The sequence below is a fragment of the Camellia sinensis genome, chromosome 9 (genome assembly GCF_055761805.1).
Source record: "Camellia sinensis isolate YWXY chromosome 9, ASM5576180v1, whole genome shotgun sequence".
NCBI lineage: Eukaryota > Viridiplantae > Streptophyta > Magnoliopsida > Ericales > Theaceae > Camellia > Camellia sinensis.
Window position 1 is genome coordinate 44,234,871 of NC_138969.1, and position 20,003 is coordinate 44,254,873.

Genomic DNA, 20,003 nt, shown 5'->3' on the forward strand with positions numbered 1-20,003 from the left:
TACAATCAGTCTTTTCTTCCCCTAACTCAACTCTCAGTTGGAAACAATGTAAGTTGAAGATGGGTTTAATGAAGTTTCCCACGAAGGCATTTGAGACTCAAAATTCAAATGCATCACTGTATTTGTGTGTATATATATGTATGTAATGGGTTTGAAATATTTGATATGGTTAATTTGAAATGTTTGATGTTGAACATAGTTTTGATTTATGAAACGGGTTTGATTATTTAATGGGTTTGATTTATGAAATGGGTTTGAAATGGGTTTGATGATTTTTGTTGAACATGTATGTATTTGTGTGTATTATATATATCATTATATATATAATTTGCATTTTGGGTGTATATAGATGTATATATATGTATGTAATGGGTTTGAAATGTTTGATATGGTTAATTTGAAATGTTTGATGTTGAACATAGTTTTGATTTATGAAATGGGTTTGATTATTTAATGGGTTTGATTTATGAAATGGATTTGATGATTTATGTTGAACATGTATGTATTTGTGTGTATTATATATATCATTATATATATAATTTGCATTTTGGATGTATATAGATGTATATATATGTATGTAATGGGTTTGAAATGTTTGATATGGTTAATTTGAAATGTTTGATGTTGAACATAGTTTTGATTTATGAAATGGGTTTGATTATTTAATGGGTTTGATTTATGAAATGGGTTTGATGATTTATGTTGAACATGTATGTATTTGTGTGTATTATATATATCATTATATATATAATTTGCATTTTGGATGTATATTATTATTTTGGATGTATATCATAGTTTTGATTTTGGATGTATATAGATGTATATGTGTATATATATATAGATGTATGTAATGGGTTTGAAATGTTTGATATGGTTAATCTAATATGGTTAATTTGAAATGTTTGATGTCGAACATGGTTTTGATTAAACCAAACAAGGCCATCAAAATATATAATCTACTTATAAGTCTTAGTGAATCTCACATTATAATAGTAGTCATTGTTTGGCTCCCCAGGTCCCCTATTTTGAGAGAGTATATTATAATAGCAGTCATTGAGACAGTAAGGAGGGTGATGGAAAGGATTAGATTTTGTTTATTTAATGTTTTGCAGATTTTGGCAGAAACCCTGTAATTGAGGGATGGGTTTTAGGGTAGTAATGAGACACTGTTTGGCTCACTGATTGAGCGTTTTATTTATTTTGTTTTGTTTTACTTTTTTGAAAAGATGTGTTGAAGTGTTTATTTATTTATTTTTTTAATTTTTTAATAGTGTAATAGGGAAAAAAAATACACAAATATAAAGGGTTACAAATGAGACTTGCATCCCTATAATTTTTTACTTACACCTCATAACAAAATCACTTATATCTCATATGTCTGTATTTTTTTTTTTTGACTTCACTGTTAAGTAATTCCCCCATTTTTTAAATATATGTACTATATGTAAATTATGATATTTATAAAATTAATGATTATAAATGTCATAATTGAATTCTTTTAATGTTGTAACTAAAAAAAAAAAATTAATATCACAGTAATATTATAATTAACTATCAAAAAATTTAATATCACAGTAAAAATTTAATGTTGAATTCTTTTATTTGAACATGTATGTATTTGTGTGTATTATATATATCATTATATACATAATTTGCATTTTGGATGTATATATATGTATATGTGTATATATATATAGATGTATGTAATGGGTTTGAAATGTTTGATATGGTTATATATCTATTTGATATGGCTCTGTGTTTTAACACACACGCTCTAATATCTAGAAATCTTTTTTTTTCTCAAAGAGTCGACTTGGAATTTTCACAAATTGTTAGTGTTATTGGGACAATTATATATGTTGTTTAATTATTGTTTTCTTTTTCTTTGATTCAACTAGGTCTTTCCTTGCTGGACTCTATTGTTTAAAAAATTCAACTACCGTGTTTCTTTCATTTGTCCTTTTAAATTTGTATATTAAAAAAAAAAATTGTTTAGTACAATTAAGATGGTCACAATTGTTGACAAATAGGGTTCTATCATTAGAGAATAGAGAGATGAGCTCTTGCCAAATTTTGGCATTGTTATAATTTGGCACCAAAAAATAGCACATGAATTGGAAGTGTTGTTGCCAAATTTTGGCTTTCGCATGAAGGGAAGCATACCATTAGAGTTGCTCTAACATGCAATTTTCATGTCATTTGAATCTTTAAAGCTGCTTTGCCACGTTCTAATATGTATTTGTTTTTTTATTATGGGGTATAGGTTATTTGAGAAATAAACATAATTGACATTTTTTTTGTGGTGTTTCTTTTGATAAATGTGTATGAATGTGCACTAAATCTGAGCATGTTAATGAATAGATTTAAGCATCTATTTTATGAAGTTTTAATACATATCGGAATGTATTATCAAATATGTAAAACAATTATATGTATTTGTTTACATGTGGTATAATCATAATAAGTTGCAAGTCTTCCCATTTAATAACTTCTGTTGTGGGCAACTTTTATGGCCTTAATTGGTTCCATATTAGTGTATCAGTTTTATGTTTTTGGGCCAAAACTTGAAAATTGAACTGCAAGTCCACATGACATTTGGTTATATATGATTAGGGACAATACAAATATTAAGAATACAGATATCCCAAATATTGAATCAACTCTTTTATATATAGATACGATTATGGGTTTTGAAGATGGTTTTCAAGATTGTTTTGAAATGGGTTTTGAAGATGGTTTTGAAATGGGTTTTAAGATGGTTTTAATTTATAAAAGAGTAAGGATTGAATATGGTTTTCTTTTTTAAAAAATGGTTAAAGCTGATTGAATATGGTTTTGGAATTTTTCAAAAATATTTGCTGAAAAAAAAATAGTAAGGATTGGAGTACTCCTATCAAATTAAGTTTTTAACCAAGATTTCAATTGAATTTGATGAAAAAAGAAGAGTAAGGATTCGAAATATCATTTAGTTGTTGATGGATGGCAGATATTTTTTTTAGGGGAAGAAGACAGTTGCAGATGTTATGCCAATTGCTACAGGTCATGAGTGTGAAGAACTTTAGGCCGAACTCAAGGTATCCTATTGTTTATTCAGTTCAATTCATGTGTCTGATACGTATGTGTAATACCATATACATTTGATAGTTTGAGAGAGAATTGAATATGAATTTACTCCAATTCTTTCATTTAGGGAATGAATGTTCTGGAGATGAATTATCCAGTTGGACCTTTTGTCCCCAAGGTTTGAATTATTGGACCTTTGCTGTGTACTGTGATTTCTGCTTTACTTTGATTGTGCTTTCATTTGTATCCATTGAGTTCTGCTTTATTTATATGCATTTTGATCCCAATCTGATAGGCATTTATAAAATTAATTTGAAATGTTTGATTTCTCACATGGTTTTATGTATCTGCCACATCCAATTGTGGGAAATTATTTTTAATGTTTATAAAATTATTTTTCCAACATCTATAGTCCTAGGGGTGTGGATAAACATCTACATTTTATGTTTATACATAGAAATTATTTATGTATTTGCCACATCTACAGTGGCAGATAAACATCTATTGTGGAAACATCATCCAATGGGTTTGATTCTTTAATGGGAAATGGGTGTTGATTTTCTATGGTTTTGAAAAGCTTTTGATTGATAAAATCATTGGAACGAAGACTTAAGTGGGTCTTTCTGAGTAGAGAATTCTAATTTTACATAACGAAACAGAGGGTGTTTTTTTTTTAAAAAAAAAATTGAAAATTGGAAGAAGAAAAGAAGCATACATTTTTTGTGTTGGATGGGTTTATTTTTTGTGGGTTGAGAAAAGAATGGGTTGGTTTTTTGTATTAATTTTTGACTTTTTAGCTAATGTTTCAAATTTAACCAATATAGATAGGAGTTAAATTAATCTTTTATTTTTATTTTTATATATGATTATGGACATATATATATATATATGGATGTATATATATCTATATATATAATTCCAAACCCCAAACCCCCTATTTATGTATGATTCCAGTATGTATATATAATATTGAGAAGCCATGTCTAAGAAAGCCATGTCTAACAAAACCTGTGCCAATTAATTAACAAACTGAAGTGGGTTTCTGCTTTCTAGGCAACCAAACAAAGGGAAAATGGAAAATTGGAAGAAGAAAATAAACATACCTTCCTCTGCCTCTTAGGGTATGTTTTTTGTGTTGAATGGGTTTATTTTTTGTATTAGTTTTTTACTTTTTATCTAATGTTTCAAATTTAACCAATATAGATAGGAGTTAAATTATTCTTTGTTTTTTTTTTCTTTTCTCCTTGAATGACACTTAGGGCATGTTTGATTAGCAGTATTAGTGGTACTATTTTATTAACCTGTTAATCAAATAAGGCCTTAGTTTGAGTTTTATTTATTGCATAAAACACCTGTTTATTAGTTTGTATAGCATTTTGATAACATTCGAATTAATTAGTTTGTATAGCATTTTGATGACAATTGAATTTTATTAGTTTGTAAAATTAATCTATTAGGAGTTAAATTAATCTATTATTAGTTTGAATTTTATTAATTTTATTATGAGTTAAATTAATTTTTTTTTTTCCTTTTCTCCTTCAAGGACACTTAGGGCATGTTTGATTAATAGTATTAGTGGTACTATTTTTATGAAATTATTTGTTGGCTTTTTGACTTTATGAAACAAAATTTGCTGTCTAAATATCTCAAAATAGAATGACTATGGAGGATCAATAGATGTATTCCATTCCACTGCATTATTTTCTGTGAGTTGGAGAGGCATTTGAGTGCGACAAGATGAAAAAAGAAGAGAGAATGTGATAGTGTTATTCTTATATACAAGATATATTACCTTTCTTGGTAAAAAGTGTCATTGTCCACATGAAATCACTATAATATTTTGGGCACCAAAAAATGCCATCACACATGAGAAATGTGTTTGGGGCTTCAAGAATATATTTTTTTCATTTGTGTGTAAGTGGCTTCTTATTTTGTCATGGTGGCTGACCACAATCACTCTTCAAAATAGGCAATGGCTTTTTTAATTTTAATTTTAATTTTTATTAAACTAATTTGAAATTGATTATTTTATTGTATACATTTTTATTTGCATAAAGCTTGGTTTGGTTTACTCATCTAAATTTGTTTGTTTCATCTGAGATGGTCCTAGAACAATTTGTGATCAATGCAACTTTTGATATAGTGGTCTTCCTATAGTTTTTTTGATATACTATTCAGAGCTATATTTGTTTGGGTATGCTACATAATACATAATTTCTCTTAAAAGTTTTACGAAAAATCATCTAGCCTTTGTTGGTTGATTGATTGATCCTAAACATTTTTGGTTGTTTGATCACAACTTTGAGACACTTTTCACAAAACATTTTTATGGTTATTAACATTTTTGCAACACATAGATTGTAATATAAGAATTTTATTAGATAGTGCATTCAGGCACAGGCATAAAACACCTATTTATTAGTTTGTATAGCATTTTGATAACATTCGAATAGTTTAGTTTGTATAGATTTTGATAACATTTTAATTTGATTTACAAATAATGGGGAAAATGGAAAACTGAGTTTTGATTTTTCTTTAGTATTTATATTTTTATCTCTGGATACAAGTCTATAATTGTATTTTATGTATGTATGGCTTTTTAAATAGAGAGAATGAGTTGATTTTATGTGTTAGTTTTTGGCTTTTTAGCTAATTTTCCTATTTGCAAACAAATTTAACCAAAATAAATAGGAGTTAAATTAATCTTTTGTTTTTTCTTTTCTCCTTGAATGACACTTACGGCATGTTTGATTAGTAGTAATAGTGGTACTATTTTATTAATCAAAGGTACTACCCGTTTATTAGTTTGTACAGCATTTTGATAACATTCAATTTTGATTTACAAATAACCTCTACGATTTATTAAATGTCATTCATACACAACCAACCAAGCATTAATTAGTAGCTAACAATTGGCCAAATGGAAATCTGAATTTTGATTTTTATATTTCTATCTATCTTTAGTAGCTAACCAACCAACCATCCATAATCTTTTGTTTCAACAATATTGACAACAGGTTTGAAGCATTGAGTCTGAAGCATTGTGGACTTCTTTAAGACCTTTCATATCCAAACATGGTAAATTAATCTTTTATTTTTATTTTTATATATGATTATGGATGTATATATGATTCCAAACCCCAAACCCTCTCTTTATGTATGATTCCAGTATGTATATATATATTGAGAAGCCATGTCTAAGAAAGCCATGTCTAACAAAACCTGTGCCAATTAATTAACAAACTAAAGTGGGTTTCTGCTTTCTAGAAAACCAAACAGAGAGCGTTTCTTTTTTTTTTTTTAATAAACAAAATGAAAAATTGGAAGAAGAAATTAAACATACCTTCCTCTGCCTCTTAGGGCATGTTTTTTGTGTTGAATGGGTTTATTTTTTGTATTAGTTTTTGACTTTTTATCTAATGTTTCAAATTTAACCAATATAGATAGGAGTTAAATTAATCTTTTTTTTTTCTTTTCTCCTTGAAGGACACTTAGGGCATGTTTGATTGGTAGTATTAGTGGTACTATTTTATTAACCTGTTAATAAAACAAGGCCTTAGTTTGAGTTTTATTTTGTTTGTAACATTCGAATTTATTAGTTTGTAACATTCGATAACATTTGAATTTTATTAGTTTGTAAAATTAATCTATTTGGACTTAAATTAGTCTATTATTAGTTTGAATTTTATTAATTTTAGATTGAATTTTATTAATTTTATTAGGAGTTAAATTAATTTTACAGATGTGGTAAGTATGGAAATCTAAACCACATTTCGTATTTTTCTATTTCAACGAAAAGGCCCTTATAGAATTCATGAGTTAATTTTTTAAATTCATACTGTGGTATCTTACTGTTTGATTTCTTAAATTCATACTTTGGTTTGAATTTGTGGTATTATATACTGTTCAAGCTTTAATAAATCCGAAATTTTTGTGTCAAACAGTTTTAGGGGATTAATCAATAAATCGGATAGTTTTTGGCCAATAAAGGGTTGTTTTTGGCCAATAATGGCCTCCATGTGTTTGTGTTTCTAAGGATTTTGAAAATATTCTATCTTATTTGGTAATAAACCTAGGGATTAATCACTACATTTTTATTTTTTATTTTGAAAACAGTTTGGTTTGTATACACTGTATTGGTTTTATGTCTTAGATGTGTTCAAGTGTTTACCTTTTCTATAAGATGTGTTCCAGGTCTTAGATAGCATCAGTTGGATCTCAAGTTCTAAAATTAATTAGCTTCGTTATAGGAATTCACCCAATTTTGATGTTGTTTGGATTCATATTGTGTTACCAATACCTGAAAATGTTTGGAGTTAAATTATTATTTTCAAATTGTGGATTTATTGCAAATCTTTTGTTATTTGTTAATTTCAATAAATACATTCTTGGAAACACAACTCCTTTTGGTAGCGGAAAATGATTGTTGGGTTATTAGTTTGTCATATATGTGATTTTTTTTTTTCCAGTGTGAGTTTTTATTAATTCCTTGAATGAGATATTTTATCATATGAATTAACTGTGGATTTCAAAATGATTGATAATTTTTTATTAGTTTGTCATATGAATTAACTTTATAAATTTTGCAGTTCCATTTAAACCTCTTTTTCAATTAAATTCAACAAAGCTTAAGCCATCGATAGGTTTGATTCCATTTAAGTATCGATTGATTGCTTCATTTGGTTTCACTTGGTGAATTAAAATAACTTTTGTATTTACATAAGTTATGTATTCCAAAACCTTTACAGGTTAACTTTTTTATTATGTATTTACTGAAGTCAACTTTTATATTACAGGTTTTGGCAATATTAAGCTGGAATGACCTCTAACATTATGGATAATGTAAGTTGTCTTTTTTAAAAAACTGGTACATAGATTTTAAAAAAACTTTTGTATTATAGGTTCTGATTATAAAAAAAAAAATTTCTCATTTTTTACAGCTAGATGGAGACTTACAATGAACTGTAATATTCGTTCCCTTTACTCATCGTCTTATAAAATTTCATTTTGTGTACATATCAGTTACTTATTTGTTTTTGTATGTATAGGTTCAGTTTCTTCAACAAAGAAATGTCGGTGTAGTGATTCGTGATGAGCATGATTTCAATGTTGTTCATATTTCTAATGTTAGCCCAAAAATGCAAAGGCAATGTCGAAAGGAAAAGAAAAGGTGCCTTATGCTTCCAAGGGCAAATGAAAGGAAAATGCATGTCCAGCGGTATAGTTCTTAATGGTTTTTGTAAAGTTTTTTTTTTTTTTTTTTTTTAAATTGTTAGTTTTCGTATGTTTGTATTTTAAGCCATAATTGTAGAGTGTTTTTGAAAATGCATGTCCAATTATTTATTTTAAACCATAATTGTATTTTTATCTTTTAAACTGTGCACTTTTTTAAGTGTCTCCTGTATATATGTGTAAATCTGCACCACTTTTCAATGTAAGTGGGCGAAAATTTTGAGATAAGAGATAAAGAGAGGAGAGAGAAAATGGGCAATTTTTTTTTTTTTTTTCCAGCTATGTGAATGGGGATATTTTATGAAGTTCATGAGTTGGCCGAACATTTGTTTGTTTGTATAACAAAACCATACAATTTATTATATAGATTATAAATGACAATTTTGAGTTATGTCATTTTTTTTTTTAGTTATGACCAATTTTCTTCTTTAGTAATGACCTTATTTTAGTTATGCCTCGCATGTTGTTTGATATAGTTATAACTCAAAAAGTATGAAATTATGCTATTTTTTCTTTAGTTATAATGTGCATATACGGCACACACCACTTATAGTGCTTCCCTTATGAGAGGTATCATTTTGACAACTTATTTACATCTATAAATATAGAGAAGTGCTATTCAAATTTTAAAAAAATAACAATAATAAATTTATTGGGTAAATTATGCAAATGGTCCCTATACTTTACACGATGTGTCAATTTATTTTTTTCAATTTGCTCGATTTTGCCCCTTAATTTAACAGATTTTGTCATTTTAGTCCAATAAATAACGGTTGTCAAGTTTGATGGACAGAAAGTCTACACAATATGTCAATTTGGTCCATGTAGTTTACACAATGTGTCAATTTAGTCTCTGTTATTTTAATTTGCTTGGTTTTGATAGGAACTAAATTAGCACATTGTGTAAACTACAGGAACCAAATTGACACATAGTTTGACTTTCTGTCCACTAAACTTAACAACCGTTATGTATTGGACTAAAATGACACAATCCGTTAAATTAAGTGCCACTGATTGCAAGGGCAAGTGAAAGGAAAATGCATGTTTAGCGGTATGGTTGTTATTGATTTTGTAGAGTTTTTTTAGTTTTTATTTTTATATCTTCATATATTGTATTTTATTTAGCCATAATTGTATTTTATTTTTGAAACTATGCACATTTTTGGTGTCTCCTGTATATTCTTAGGAAGAAAGAAATATATAGGGGATACTTTATGAAGGAATATATAGTGAGAAAGGAATATATAGTGCCTCCTGTAAGTGCATGGGCCCTACAAGAAAATGGGGATACTTTATGAAGCTCATTTGCTGATCGAACATTTGTTCATTACTGTTACAAACCACACAATTTATTATATAGATTATTATTATTATAAAACTATGGGTAGTCATGGGCAAGAGTATAATACATTTTCGAAAAATTCTTGGTATTTTCTTTGGACAGTGAAAAATGATACTTGATAATATTTGCATTTTAAGCATTCAATGATTTAATATTCATATTTTAGGGACCCAATGGTTATGTTATATCAAGAGCTGTATTAGCTCAACGTGCACGACGAGAACGTGAAAGAAATGAAAATGCATGTTCTACATATCAATCGAGACACTGCTTGCGACAAGAACGAGAGAGATTAGGAGCATATGTTAAAGACTTTCCTTCATTAACACCGAGTCGTCGCAGTCATGCTTGCCTAGAACAGGGTACCAAGACACTTGCGGATACTTCGTTGGCACAAAAACGAACAATGGTTACACATGCATCCACATGTTCGTTCTCTATGGAAAGTACATCTTTAGCTCGGAATTGGTAAAACATGTTTAATTCTTTAAATAATACTCTTACTTTTACATGTGTATAAATTTTAATTTATGCACAACAAATATTTGTAGGCCTAATTCTACAGTCACATTTCTTCAAGAGGATCTATGTACAGATGATGAATTAGAAGATATGACTATAAGTACTGCGATTAATACTCAATCACACATGAATTCATGTCGTCATTCTCTTGGCAAGATGGATGTGTTATGTCCTTACTGTTCAGCCTTACATTGGATGGACGAAAAATTAGCACAATCATCTCGAAAGCGTCCCCTATTTGGAACTTGCTGTTCAAAAGGAAAGACTAGGCTACCTCTGCTTATGACACCCCCTCCACCTCTTCAAGCATTATATGATGGGGATGATGATCAAGCAAGATCGTTTCGACGTTATAATCGAGTATACAATGCAGCCAATGCTTTTACAAGTCTTGGTGCTACATTGGATCCAAGAGTACTAAAGGGAAGCGGCCCTAAACCATTTATTATCCATGGGGAATTGCGACATCGAACAGGATCACTTCTACCACAGCCAGGTCAGGATGCGACTTATGCTCAGTTGTACATTTATGATCCTGATTCAGCTTTAGAAGTTCGAAATCGTAGAAATCCTCACTTACAAATGGATGTTCTCAAAACTATTCAAGATAGTTTGTTGCAAGTTAATGCATTTGTAGACAAATTTCGCCAAGCTCATGTAATTTTGAATCAATTAGCCTTCATTGGACAAAATCTACCTGCTCATCTTCACTACAGATCAGCAACAGACCGACGACGATATAATCTACCAATTGCTGATGAGATTGCAATTGTAATACCAAGTGATGGAACCGAGGTTACTAGAATGAGAGATGTTGTTTTACATCTACAAGGAAATAATGAACTGATGCAAATTAGTGAATGTCACCCAGCGTATTTGCCATTGCATTATGTTTTATTATTCCCGTATGGTGAGCTCGGATTGGAACCTGAGTTGAAATTGTGGGACGTTAAACATGATCGGCCTTCAACTGATCGACTTACTCAAATGGATTTTTATAGTTATCGTTTGTTTGAGCGACCTATAGAGTATTCAACAATTTTGAGAGGTGGAAAACTATTCCAAGAGTTTTTGGTAGATGCATGGGCTGCAACTGAGCAAAATCGGTTAACGTACTACAAGCTTAATCAAAAAAAAATTCGGGCTGAACTTTACCAAGATTTAAGCGATATTGATCCAGATGACTTGCAACCTAATCAAATTGGTCAAAGGTTTATTTTGCCATCTTCATTTACTGGTAGTCCTAGACATATGTTTGAAATCTTTCAAGATTCAATGGCTATTACGCGATACAACCAGCACCCAGATATTTTTCTCACCATGACTGCAAATCCTAATTGGCCAGAAATTACTTCAGCATTATTACCACACCAAAAAGCTATTGATCGTCCGGATTTGATTGCCCGTGTTTTTGAGCTAAAAAGAAAGTGTTTGATGAAGGAGATAGAGACAAACAAAGTGTTCGGTAATAAAGTTGCGCATGTTTTTACAATTGAATTCCAAAAACGAGGCCTACCACATATGCATGCGCTTCTCTTTCTTAAAGGTCCAGACAAAATTCGAACATGTGCTCATGTAGACAAATTAATTTATGCAGAATTTCCAGATCCAAAAGATGATCCTACACTTTTTGAAACTGTCAAGTGTTGCATGGTACATGGACCATGTGGTGCTCAAAATCCCCAAGCACCATGTATCGAAAATGGTAGATGTACTAAGAAATACCCTCGAGCCTTTGCAGAATCAACAACTATGGACCAAAATGGATATCCAATCTATCGTCGTCGCAATAGTGGTCAAGTATATACCGTGAGAGGACAGGAAGTTGATAATAGAGATGTGGTACCATACAATGCATATCTTTCTAAACGGTTCAACTGTCATATAAATGTAGAAGTTTGTGCTGGAGTGAGATGTGTTAAGTATATACATAAGTATATTTACAAAGGTTATGATCGCACAACAATGGTTTTGGGATTGATTAATGAGATCCAACAATATCTTGATGCAAGGTATATTGGACCACCAGAAGCTGCTTGGCGAATATTCGGTCATCATTTGCATACAGAGATGCCAACAGTTGTTCGCTTGGCACTTCATCTACCTGGAATGCATCGTGTTCTTTTCAATCCTAATGACTCATTGGAAATGATTCTTTCTAGAGCTGCGCAACAAAAATCAACTCTTACTGGCTTTTTTGATTATTGTGCTTCCAATGAAAATGAATGCCAATTCACTTACCAAGAATTTCCGCAACATTTTGTTTGGCTCAAGTCAGAACATAGATGGAAACCAAGAGAACATGGATATGCAATTGGTAGAATGTAATTTGCTAGCCCTAACTGTGGTGAAAGATTTTATCTGCGTTTGTTGTTAACTGTTGTCAAAGGGCCAAGATCATTTCAATGTTTACGTACAGTTAACAATGTTTTGCATGAGACGTTTAAATCAGCATGTGTTGCCAGATGACTCTTAGAAGATGATGAAGAATGGATACAGTGCCTGAAAGAGGCTGCAGTTATGAAAACCGGATATCAATTGAGGAGATTGTTTTGTATTATTCTGACCCAATGTTTTCCACTACAACCACATGCGTTATGGAATCAATTTTCAATGCATATCTGTGATGATCTTGCACATAAGCTTCGTACATTGTTTGCCATTTCTAACCCAACTGAGGCTCAAATTGAAGATTATGGTTTGTATCTTTTGAATCAAATGCTTGAAGAATCAGGAAAGAGTTTAATTGACTTCTTGCCCATGCCACAACCTACAGCAAATTGGAGTGCAACAGTTGGTAATCGATTGATATTCGAACATCAACAACTACATATTGAGGCACAACAGACAGATGTGCAAATTACTATTGATCGCCTCAATAATGGACAACGAACTGCTTATAACGCAATCACTTCTTCAGTCTTTGAAAGTAAAGGGACTATTTTCTTTTTGAATGGCGGTGCTAGAACGGGGAAAACATTTTTGTACAATACGATTGCATTAAAATGTCGCAGCCTTGGCCATATTGTTGTTGCCGTGGCTTCATCTGGAATTGCATCATTGCTATTAGTAGGAGGTCGCACTGCACATTCAACATTTTCCATTCCATTGGATGTCTTGGAAAATTCAGTTTGTGGGTTTAGCAAGCAATCATTACAGGCTGAATTGTTTAGAGAAACAAAACTCATAATTTGGAATGAAGTTCCTATGCAACATAGACATTGTGTTGAGGCGGTTGATCGCACACTTCGAGATATTTGTGATTGTGAAAAGCCATTTGGGGGTATCACTGTTGTTCTTGGTGGAGACTTTCGACAAATCTTACCAGTTATAACCAAAGGAGTCCGTGAGCAAATTGTGAATGCATCATTGAGACACTCTGTTTTGTGGAAGGATCTACATGTTTTATCTTTAGATTTGAATATGCGCTTGAATCATGCAAACCTTGGAAATGCTATTTTTGCAAAATTCTTGACAGAGGTAATACTCATTCGAACTTTGATTATACCATTTGAGGATACTTTGATTATACCATTTTTTTTATTTATTTTATTTTATTTATTAGGTTGGAACCAATCCGCAAGAAATCATTAAAATTCCATCAACAACACACAGATGCCAGAATCTAAAGGAATTACTCTCAGCAGTTTATCCACAATTGGATGTAGCAGATACATCAACCCCATCATTCTTAACGGAACGTACAATTCTTTCTGCACGAAATGATGATGTCAGTGCTATCAATATTGCTGCGTTGAATATTTTTCCAGGGAATACATATACGTATCTTGCTGCAGATAAGATGGCTGAAGATGATGAAATTGATCCTTCCATTACAAACAGATATCCTAATGAGTTTTTAAATTCATTGGATTCTCCTGGGCTACCAGCTTTTAAGGTAGAGTTGAAAGTGGGTTGTCCTATAATGTCATTAAGAAACATTGCACCGAAAGATGGACTGTGTAATGGTACAAGATTAATGGTATCAAGGTGCGACAGTCGCATAATTGAAGCTCGAATCTTAACTGGAGAGAAGTTTGGCAATTTGGCATTTATACCAAGGATATCATTGACTCCGTCTTCTGCAGAAATGCCTTTCCGAATGACAAGACGTCAATTTCCAGTTCGATTGGCGTACGCTTTGACCATTAACAAATCTCAAGGACAATCTGTGAAATTTGTTGGGGTTGATTTGCGTACACCTGTTTTTAGTCATGGGCAACTATACGTGGCATTATCCAGATACACATCTTTCGATCGTATAAGTATCTTCCTCCCTAATGATGAGCCAGATTCCACTACAAATATTGTTTACCCTGAAGTTTTGTTATGAAGACCTTTCATAAATTGATGAGACGTTCGTAAGAATTGTGGGAAAGAACAAATTTGAAGACATTATCAAACACATATTTTTGTAAAATATATACATTTTGTAAAGCAGACGATAGCTATGACCCACTTTTTGTAAAGCTTTCCACCTATGTGGACTTTGTTGCATTTCAAATATTTTTGTGAAGTCTTTTATTCCCCTATATTTTTGCATTTCCAGTATAGCCAAGTTTGATTTAAGAGTGCTGACTTGATCTTTTACAATTGAGTTATTACTTTGGACATGTAAGTTGATTTATTACTTTGGACATGTAAGTTGTCACTACTTTGGACATGTAAGTTGTCACTACTTTGGACATGTCAGTTGTCACTACTTTGTATACACTTTTTTTTTCCCTTTTTGTATAAAATTATGTTCTCTTTTATTTTCATAAGATGATGGAGATTTGCACCAAACTGTTATATGGGCTCTCTTTACTCATCTTCTTTTTTCATTGAGAAAATTACAAATCAATGAATTTTTAAATATTTTGTGAAGTTATCACCTATTTATAATTTTTCTTATTTAATTTACTCTTCTTACTATACATTTTCTTTCAAGTATTGATACTAGCAATACTTGATGGCTATTAGATGACTTTAAAATCTTTTTAATTTGACTATTTTGTAAAGCAACAATTTGTATTTTATAGTTGATGTAATTGATGATTTTTACATTAATTTGACAAACCAGATGAGTTGCTGGAATTATTTTTTTTACCATTTATTGTTGGGATGCTATGGCATAGAGTTGATCTCTTCTTCATGATATGATGCATTTAGTTTTTCAATGCTTTCCGTATCTTGATTGGAAAATTATTTCAAAATATTTGATTTCCGTATCTTAATTTGTAAACAACTTCTAAAGACTACTATTTGCGAGGTTATGGTATTTATGTTCTGTGTATTATATAGATTTCAATCAGATATTTGTGGTTCGGGGTACTATGACACTCACCAATATATTAGGTGTTAGCCACAAACTAATGGTAGGAGTGCTGACTTGAACTTTTATCAGGTGCTACAGACTCTACAAATTTTAATATGATACGTACAAATTACAACTACATTTTAATCTCAATATTATTTATACCGTGCCTTTAGGCACGGGCATACACTAGTCATTCCACAATTCGCATCCATTTCACTTCCAACCATCCAAAAAGGAATAACTTTTAATGTCATATTTCATACAAATTAAGTATATTCCTGGTGACGTTAGTAGCCTCACGTCACCAAGAAAAAGGTCGCCAGGTTCAAAAATTACAATGTCACCAAGAACAACATCTCTTTGGTCAACTTGAACCAATAATTCAGTTTGAACAACTCTGCCTGCATATCTTTGAACTTTAACTGGGCATCGAACAAATTCTGAGAGCTTCACTGTTGCTTTTGAACTTCCATACTCCTGAAAGGTAGATGGAGAATACAATAAATAAATGCTTCAGAAACGAATATGTACAGCATCAATCTTGTATGTCTTGTGCTAGCAGATGATTTGGCTTTCTTCTCGGTGCCAACCTAGTTAGGATATGAAAGTTTTTACCTATGATGCTTAGAGCACTTGCCTTCTTTGTTGATCTGTATTTGATATACTTTGTACATTGAATTATTCATCAATCAAGTTTTTTTTGCTGATAAAAAAAAAAAAAAAAAAAGAGGGACATAGGGCATGAACTTAGTGGAGAACTTTTTATCTTAACTTTTTAAAAGGAAGGTTGAGACATAGTGAATATACCTAAAAGAATAAAATCATCCATTAAGGAACTTTTGCAAATGAAGGTGTATACATGTAAAGATGCACACTATATTTAGGTTTATAATTAACTACATACAAAAGGAATATTAACAATGAACTTATAGAAAAGGTAAGATTGACACATGAAAGCGAAACAAACTTTCCTAGAATTCAAAGATCACTATCATCATTAAAAAAAACTCCACAAACTCATCATCGTTCAAAAACCAGCCACTTTTCCCAAGGGTTTCTTGAATGGGTATCTGCTAAACACCATGTTAGAAGTGTAATCGCTGTTATGTGCAATTGAGGAATGGAAGCATGTGGCCTAAAATGCAAACATCAAATCAGATCTTAATTATCAAGAGATCATTGTAGTGTGTGTGTGTGTGTGTGATCAACTATATGTGTACACTCATCTGTTTGTTTACTTTTGTAGGGTCCTTGAGCTGCTGCCAGTTTACTATGAGCTAAGTGATAACCAATAAGAGTGTTGACAGATTGTGAGCAGAAAATTACCAAAACCTATATCAATGGCCATGTTGTGTGTTGCTAATAATATTTTTCTGTTATTGTTATCTATTTTCTTTGCAAGTTGCATGGAGAAGATGATAAATGAGTGTTGTGAGATCCTATATTGTAGATTGAGTGAAGTGAGATCCTATATTGTGTGCATGTGTTACTGTCTTGACGACATTATGTCAAATCTACTTGTGGATATGTATTCTCCTATCTTGGGCAGGGTTTATTGACTTTTGGAAGTAAACAGCAAGAAAAGATGGCTGCTGGAAGTGCCTCGTGTGTGAAGAAAGATTTTTCTTACATTGTATATACCTATTTGTCCTATTCAAACACTGTGACAGTCCCATCTGGGTGTATTTTGTGATGATTTTTGGCCTATCCTTGCGGGCTGTGCAAGGGAATGTCTACAGTCTCCTTTTTTATTCAGATTTCTGCGCGAATGAAATGTGTTCATGGTCCACATATTCTCTGTATGAGGCCCCTGAACATGGTCAAAAAATCAAAATCTGTTTTGGGAGTAGGACTTTTGGTTTGTACCCATGCAAGGATGTCTCTGTTATGTTTTGGATAATTTATAATAGTGCTTTTAGAAATTGTTTGGTTGTTCTAAGGCTAGTATAGTAGCTTTTCCTGTGTAATAGTCCTTTAGTTTAGGTGGTTTTTGCCTGCCTTTATATGCAGGACGCAAATGTGACCATTACAAGTTTAGAACAAGTGGAGATTGCTTGAGAACTTGTGTGGTCAAGTATTTGTTTGGTTCAATCAATTTCAAGTCTTATTTTATGTTTTCTATAAATTAGCTTGCTACCTGTCGTGTTGGAAGAGTTTTTCTTATGTTTAATTAATTTTCATGGTCTAAGACTCATATTTTCCTATTTTGGAATTCTAAATCAATTAAGGGAAGAGAAATCCAGCCCTCTATAGATGCCAATAGTTTCCGCAATTTCATGGAGATGAGTTTATAGATTCTAAGATGTGTCTACAGCTTTTAAATGATTGTGAAATGGAAGTAATACCTAAGAATTTTGGATGAGATTCCAAAGAATTCTCATGAAGTGTTTGATGTCTCTAGCTTTTCAATATAAACCTTACTTTTACAGCTTGAACCCTTTCTTTTATCCTTTTGGCTTGTAAAATTTAATAGCTTTAGTTGCTCTTCCAAATTTCATGCAACAAAAACATTCCAACCCTCACAATCAACAAAATGAACAAAAGCAAACCACAACTATACAATACAATATACACATTAACCACCATGAAAAGTAAACCCAATTCAGGAAATGAAATTTGGAATTATTTGACTGATGCAGGTTTGAAATTTGGGATGATTTACCATTACTCTCCCTACTCATATCACAAGTTTAACAAGTACAAGGCATAATAGACATTTTATCAAACAGGTGGTAAGTGTCACTTGATTGGCTGGGATTTTCACTCCTCACAGCCATTCCATAGCTCTGTGGAGCTACTGTAACCCCAGAGCTATTAATCCCTTCTTTTCCCTCCATTCATAGAACCAAAACAAAAATTCCAATGACCTAAAATCCTAGAAAAAATTGAAAACTTAGAACATACCCATAAAATTTATAATAAAAACAAAAAAGAGATCAATTAGTAGCTCAAGAAACCAAAATGATTAAAGCAACCATCTAACAATCCAACATTTCTCAAAAAAATCAAAATTATTTTTTTTAAGATTTGAAGAGAGAGAAAGAGAGCGTATTGTTGGCCATCATCGAACAATCGGTGTAGAGATTATTATGTATATATATATATATATATCAATCGATTAGAGAGAGGAAGATAAAAGCCTTGCAATGTGAGGAGCTGCGAGGGAGGAGCCGCCGATCGAGCTTTCGTGGGTGATGGATCTCAGGCAACGGTGACCAACAACGAGGTGAATCGGTGCTCCGGTTGTCGGCGACCGCGAGAGAGGGGAGAGCAGCGGAGAGGGAGAGGCAGATGAGGGAGAGAGAGAGAGGCGCTGGTTTGGGTTTGCAAAACCAAATATATATATATATAGTATACCATTAGCGACTAAATATTTTTTGTCGCTAATTATTTTTATAAACCCTCCAAAATTTGAAATGTTTCCCTTTAACTATTTTAGTTTTTTGGCGACTAAAATATTTTTTTGTCACTGATAATAAGTTTTTGGCAACCAAACTTTTGATTACCAAAGATAAAAAATAATTTTTTATTTTACATTCGGCGACTAAATTGTTTAGTAGCTAAAACTCAATATACTGCAACTAAAATATTTTTTTTGTCGCTAAAAATATGTTTTTGGCGACCAAAGCCAAACTTTTGGTCGCCAAAGATAAAAAATAATTTTTTATTTTACATTTGGCGACTAAATTGTTTTAGTAGTGAAAACTCAATAAACAGCGACTGAAACATTTTTTTTTGTCGCCAATTCTTTTATTTTTTGCAACTAAATTTTTTTTTAGTCTCCAATAATCAATATACCCTGACTAAAAAAATTTTGTATCTAAATATAATACTTTTTCCGACTAAAAAAATTATTAGTAGTCAATTCCACAATTTTTGGCGAGTAAAAAAATTTAGTCGTCAATTTTGGTCGTCAAAGGTATATCTTGTTGTACTGTAATACTAACCAAATTGGTAATTGGTAATGCTACTTTAAACCTTAGGGAGGGGATTGTAATTTTTAAAATATGAGGAGTGTCAATGTAAGTTACCCAGTGAGGGCAAAATTGGTATTTAAAAAAATTAAATTGTTGAGGGAGAATTTGTAATGAAACTTTAAATCTCAAAGAGGGAGATGTAATTTCCAAAATGTGAGGAAAAACTGTAATAAATATAAATCTCAAGGGGTGTCAGTGTAATTTATCCTTTTACTTTTGTAAGAAAAAAAATGAAATAATTAAAATTTGAATGTGATATTTTATCTTATTTTTTTATTTAATCTATTTTGTCTTTTATATTTTTTTAGTCAAAGAACTCTGGCCAATCGAATAAATATAATTTAATTTTTATTATAAATTATTTATTTTTCATAATTTACAAAAATTAAATCATTAAAATAAAGAGTGTGAGTCACCCAGACTAGATAGTCTAGTTTAATCACTAGACAGAAGGTCAACTAAAAAATAATTAAGGTTTCGTTTGATAATACTTTTAAATTTAAAAATTAAAAAGTTATTAAAAAATTAATAATATATACTAAAAAATTAAAAAATATTTTTTATTTTA

The 20,003-nt window shown here is 31.2% G+C and overlaps 2 protein-coding genes and 1 long non-coding RNA gene across 3 annotated transcripts; 2 read left to right on the plus strand and 1 right to left on the minus strand.

Annotated features, from left to right (window-relative positions):
• The first annotated feature begins 7,896 nt into the window (after nt 1-7,896).
• Nucleotides 7,897-12,487, plus strand: LOC145799383 (uncharacterized). The gene is made up of 4 exons (XM_082888950.1): nt 7,897-7,905; nt 8,112-8,189; nt 9,804-10,105; nt 10,189-12,487. Exons 1-4 carry the CDS (start codon nt 7,897-7,899, stop codon nt 12,485-12,487), a joined length of 2,688 nt encoding a protein of 895 aa, XP_082745076.1.
• A 390-nt stretch (nt 12,488-12,877) lies between these two features.
• LOC145799384 (uncharacterized) lies at nt 12,878-14,492 on the plus strand. Its single transcript, XM_082888951.1, has 2 exons — nt 12,878-13,639; nt 13,725-14,492. Exons 1-2 carry the CDS (start codon nt 12,878-12,880, stop codon nt 14,490-14,492), a joined length of 1,530 nt encoding a protein of 509 aa, XP_082745077.1.
• Nucleotides 14,493-15,696: 1,204 nt separating this feature from the next.
• LOC145798569 (uncharacterized) lies at nt 15,697-18,763 on the minus strand. Its single transcript, XR_014339626.1, has 2 exons — nt 18,121-18,763; nt 15,697-15,935 (listed from the first exon to the last, which is right to left on the minus strand). It is a non-coding gene; the product is annotated as an uncharacterized LOC145798569 (long non-coding RNA).
• Between the last annotated feature and the right edge of the window lie 1,240 nt (nt 18,764-20,003).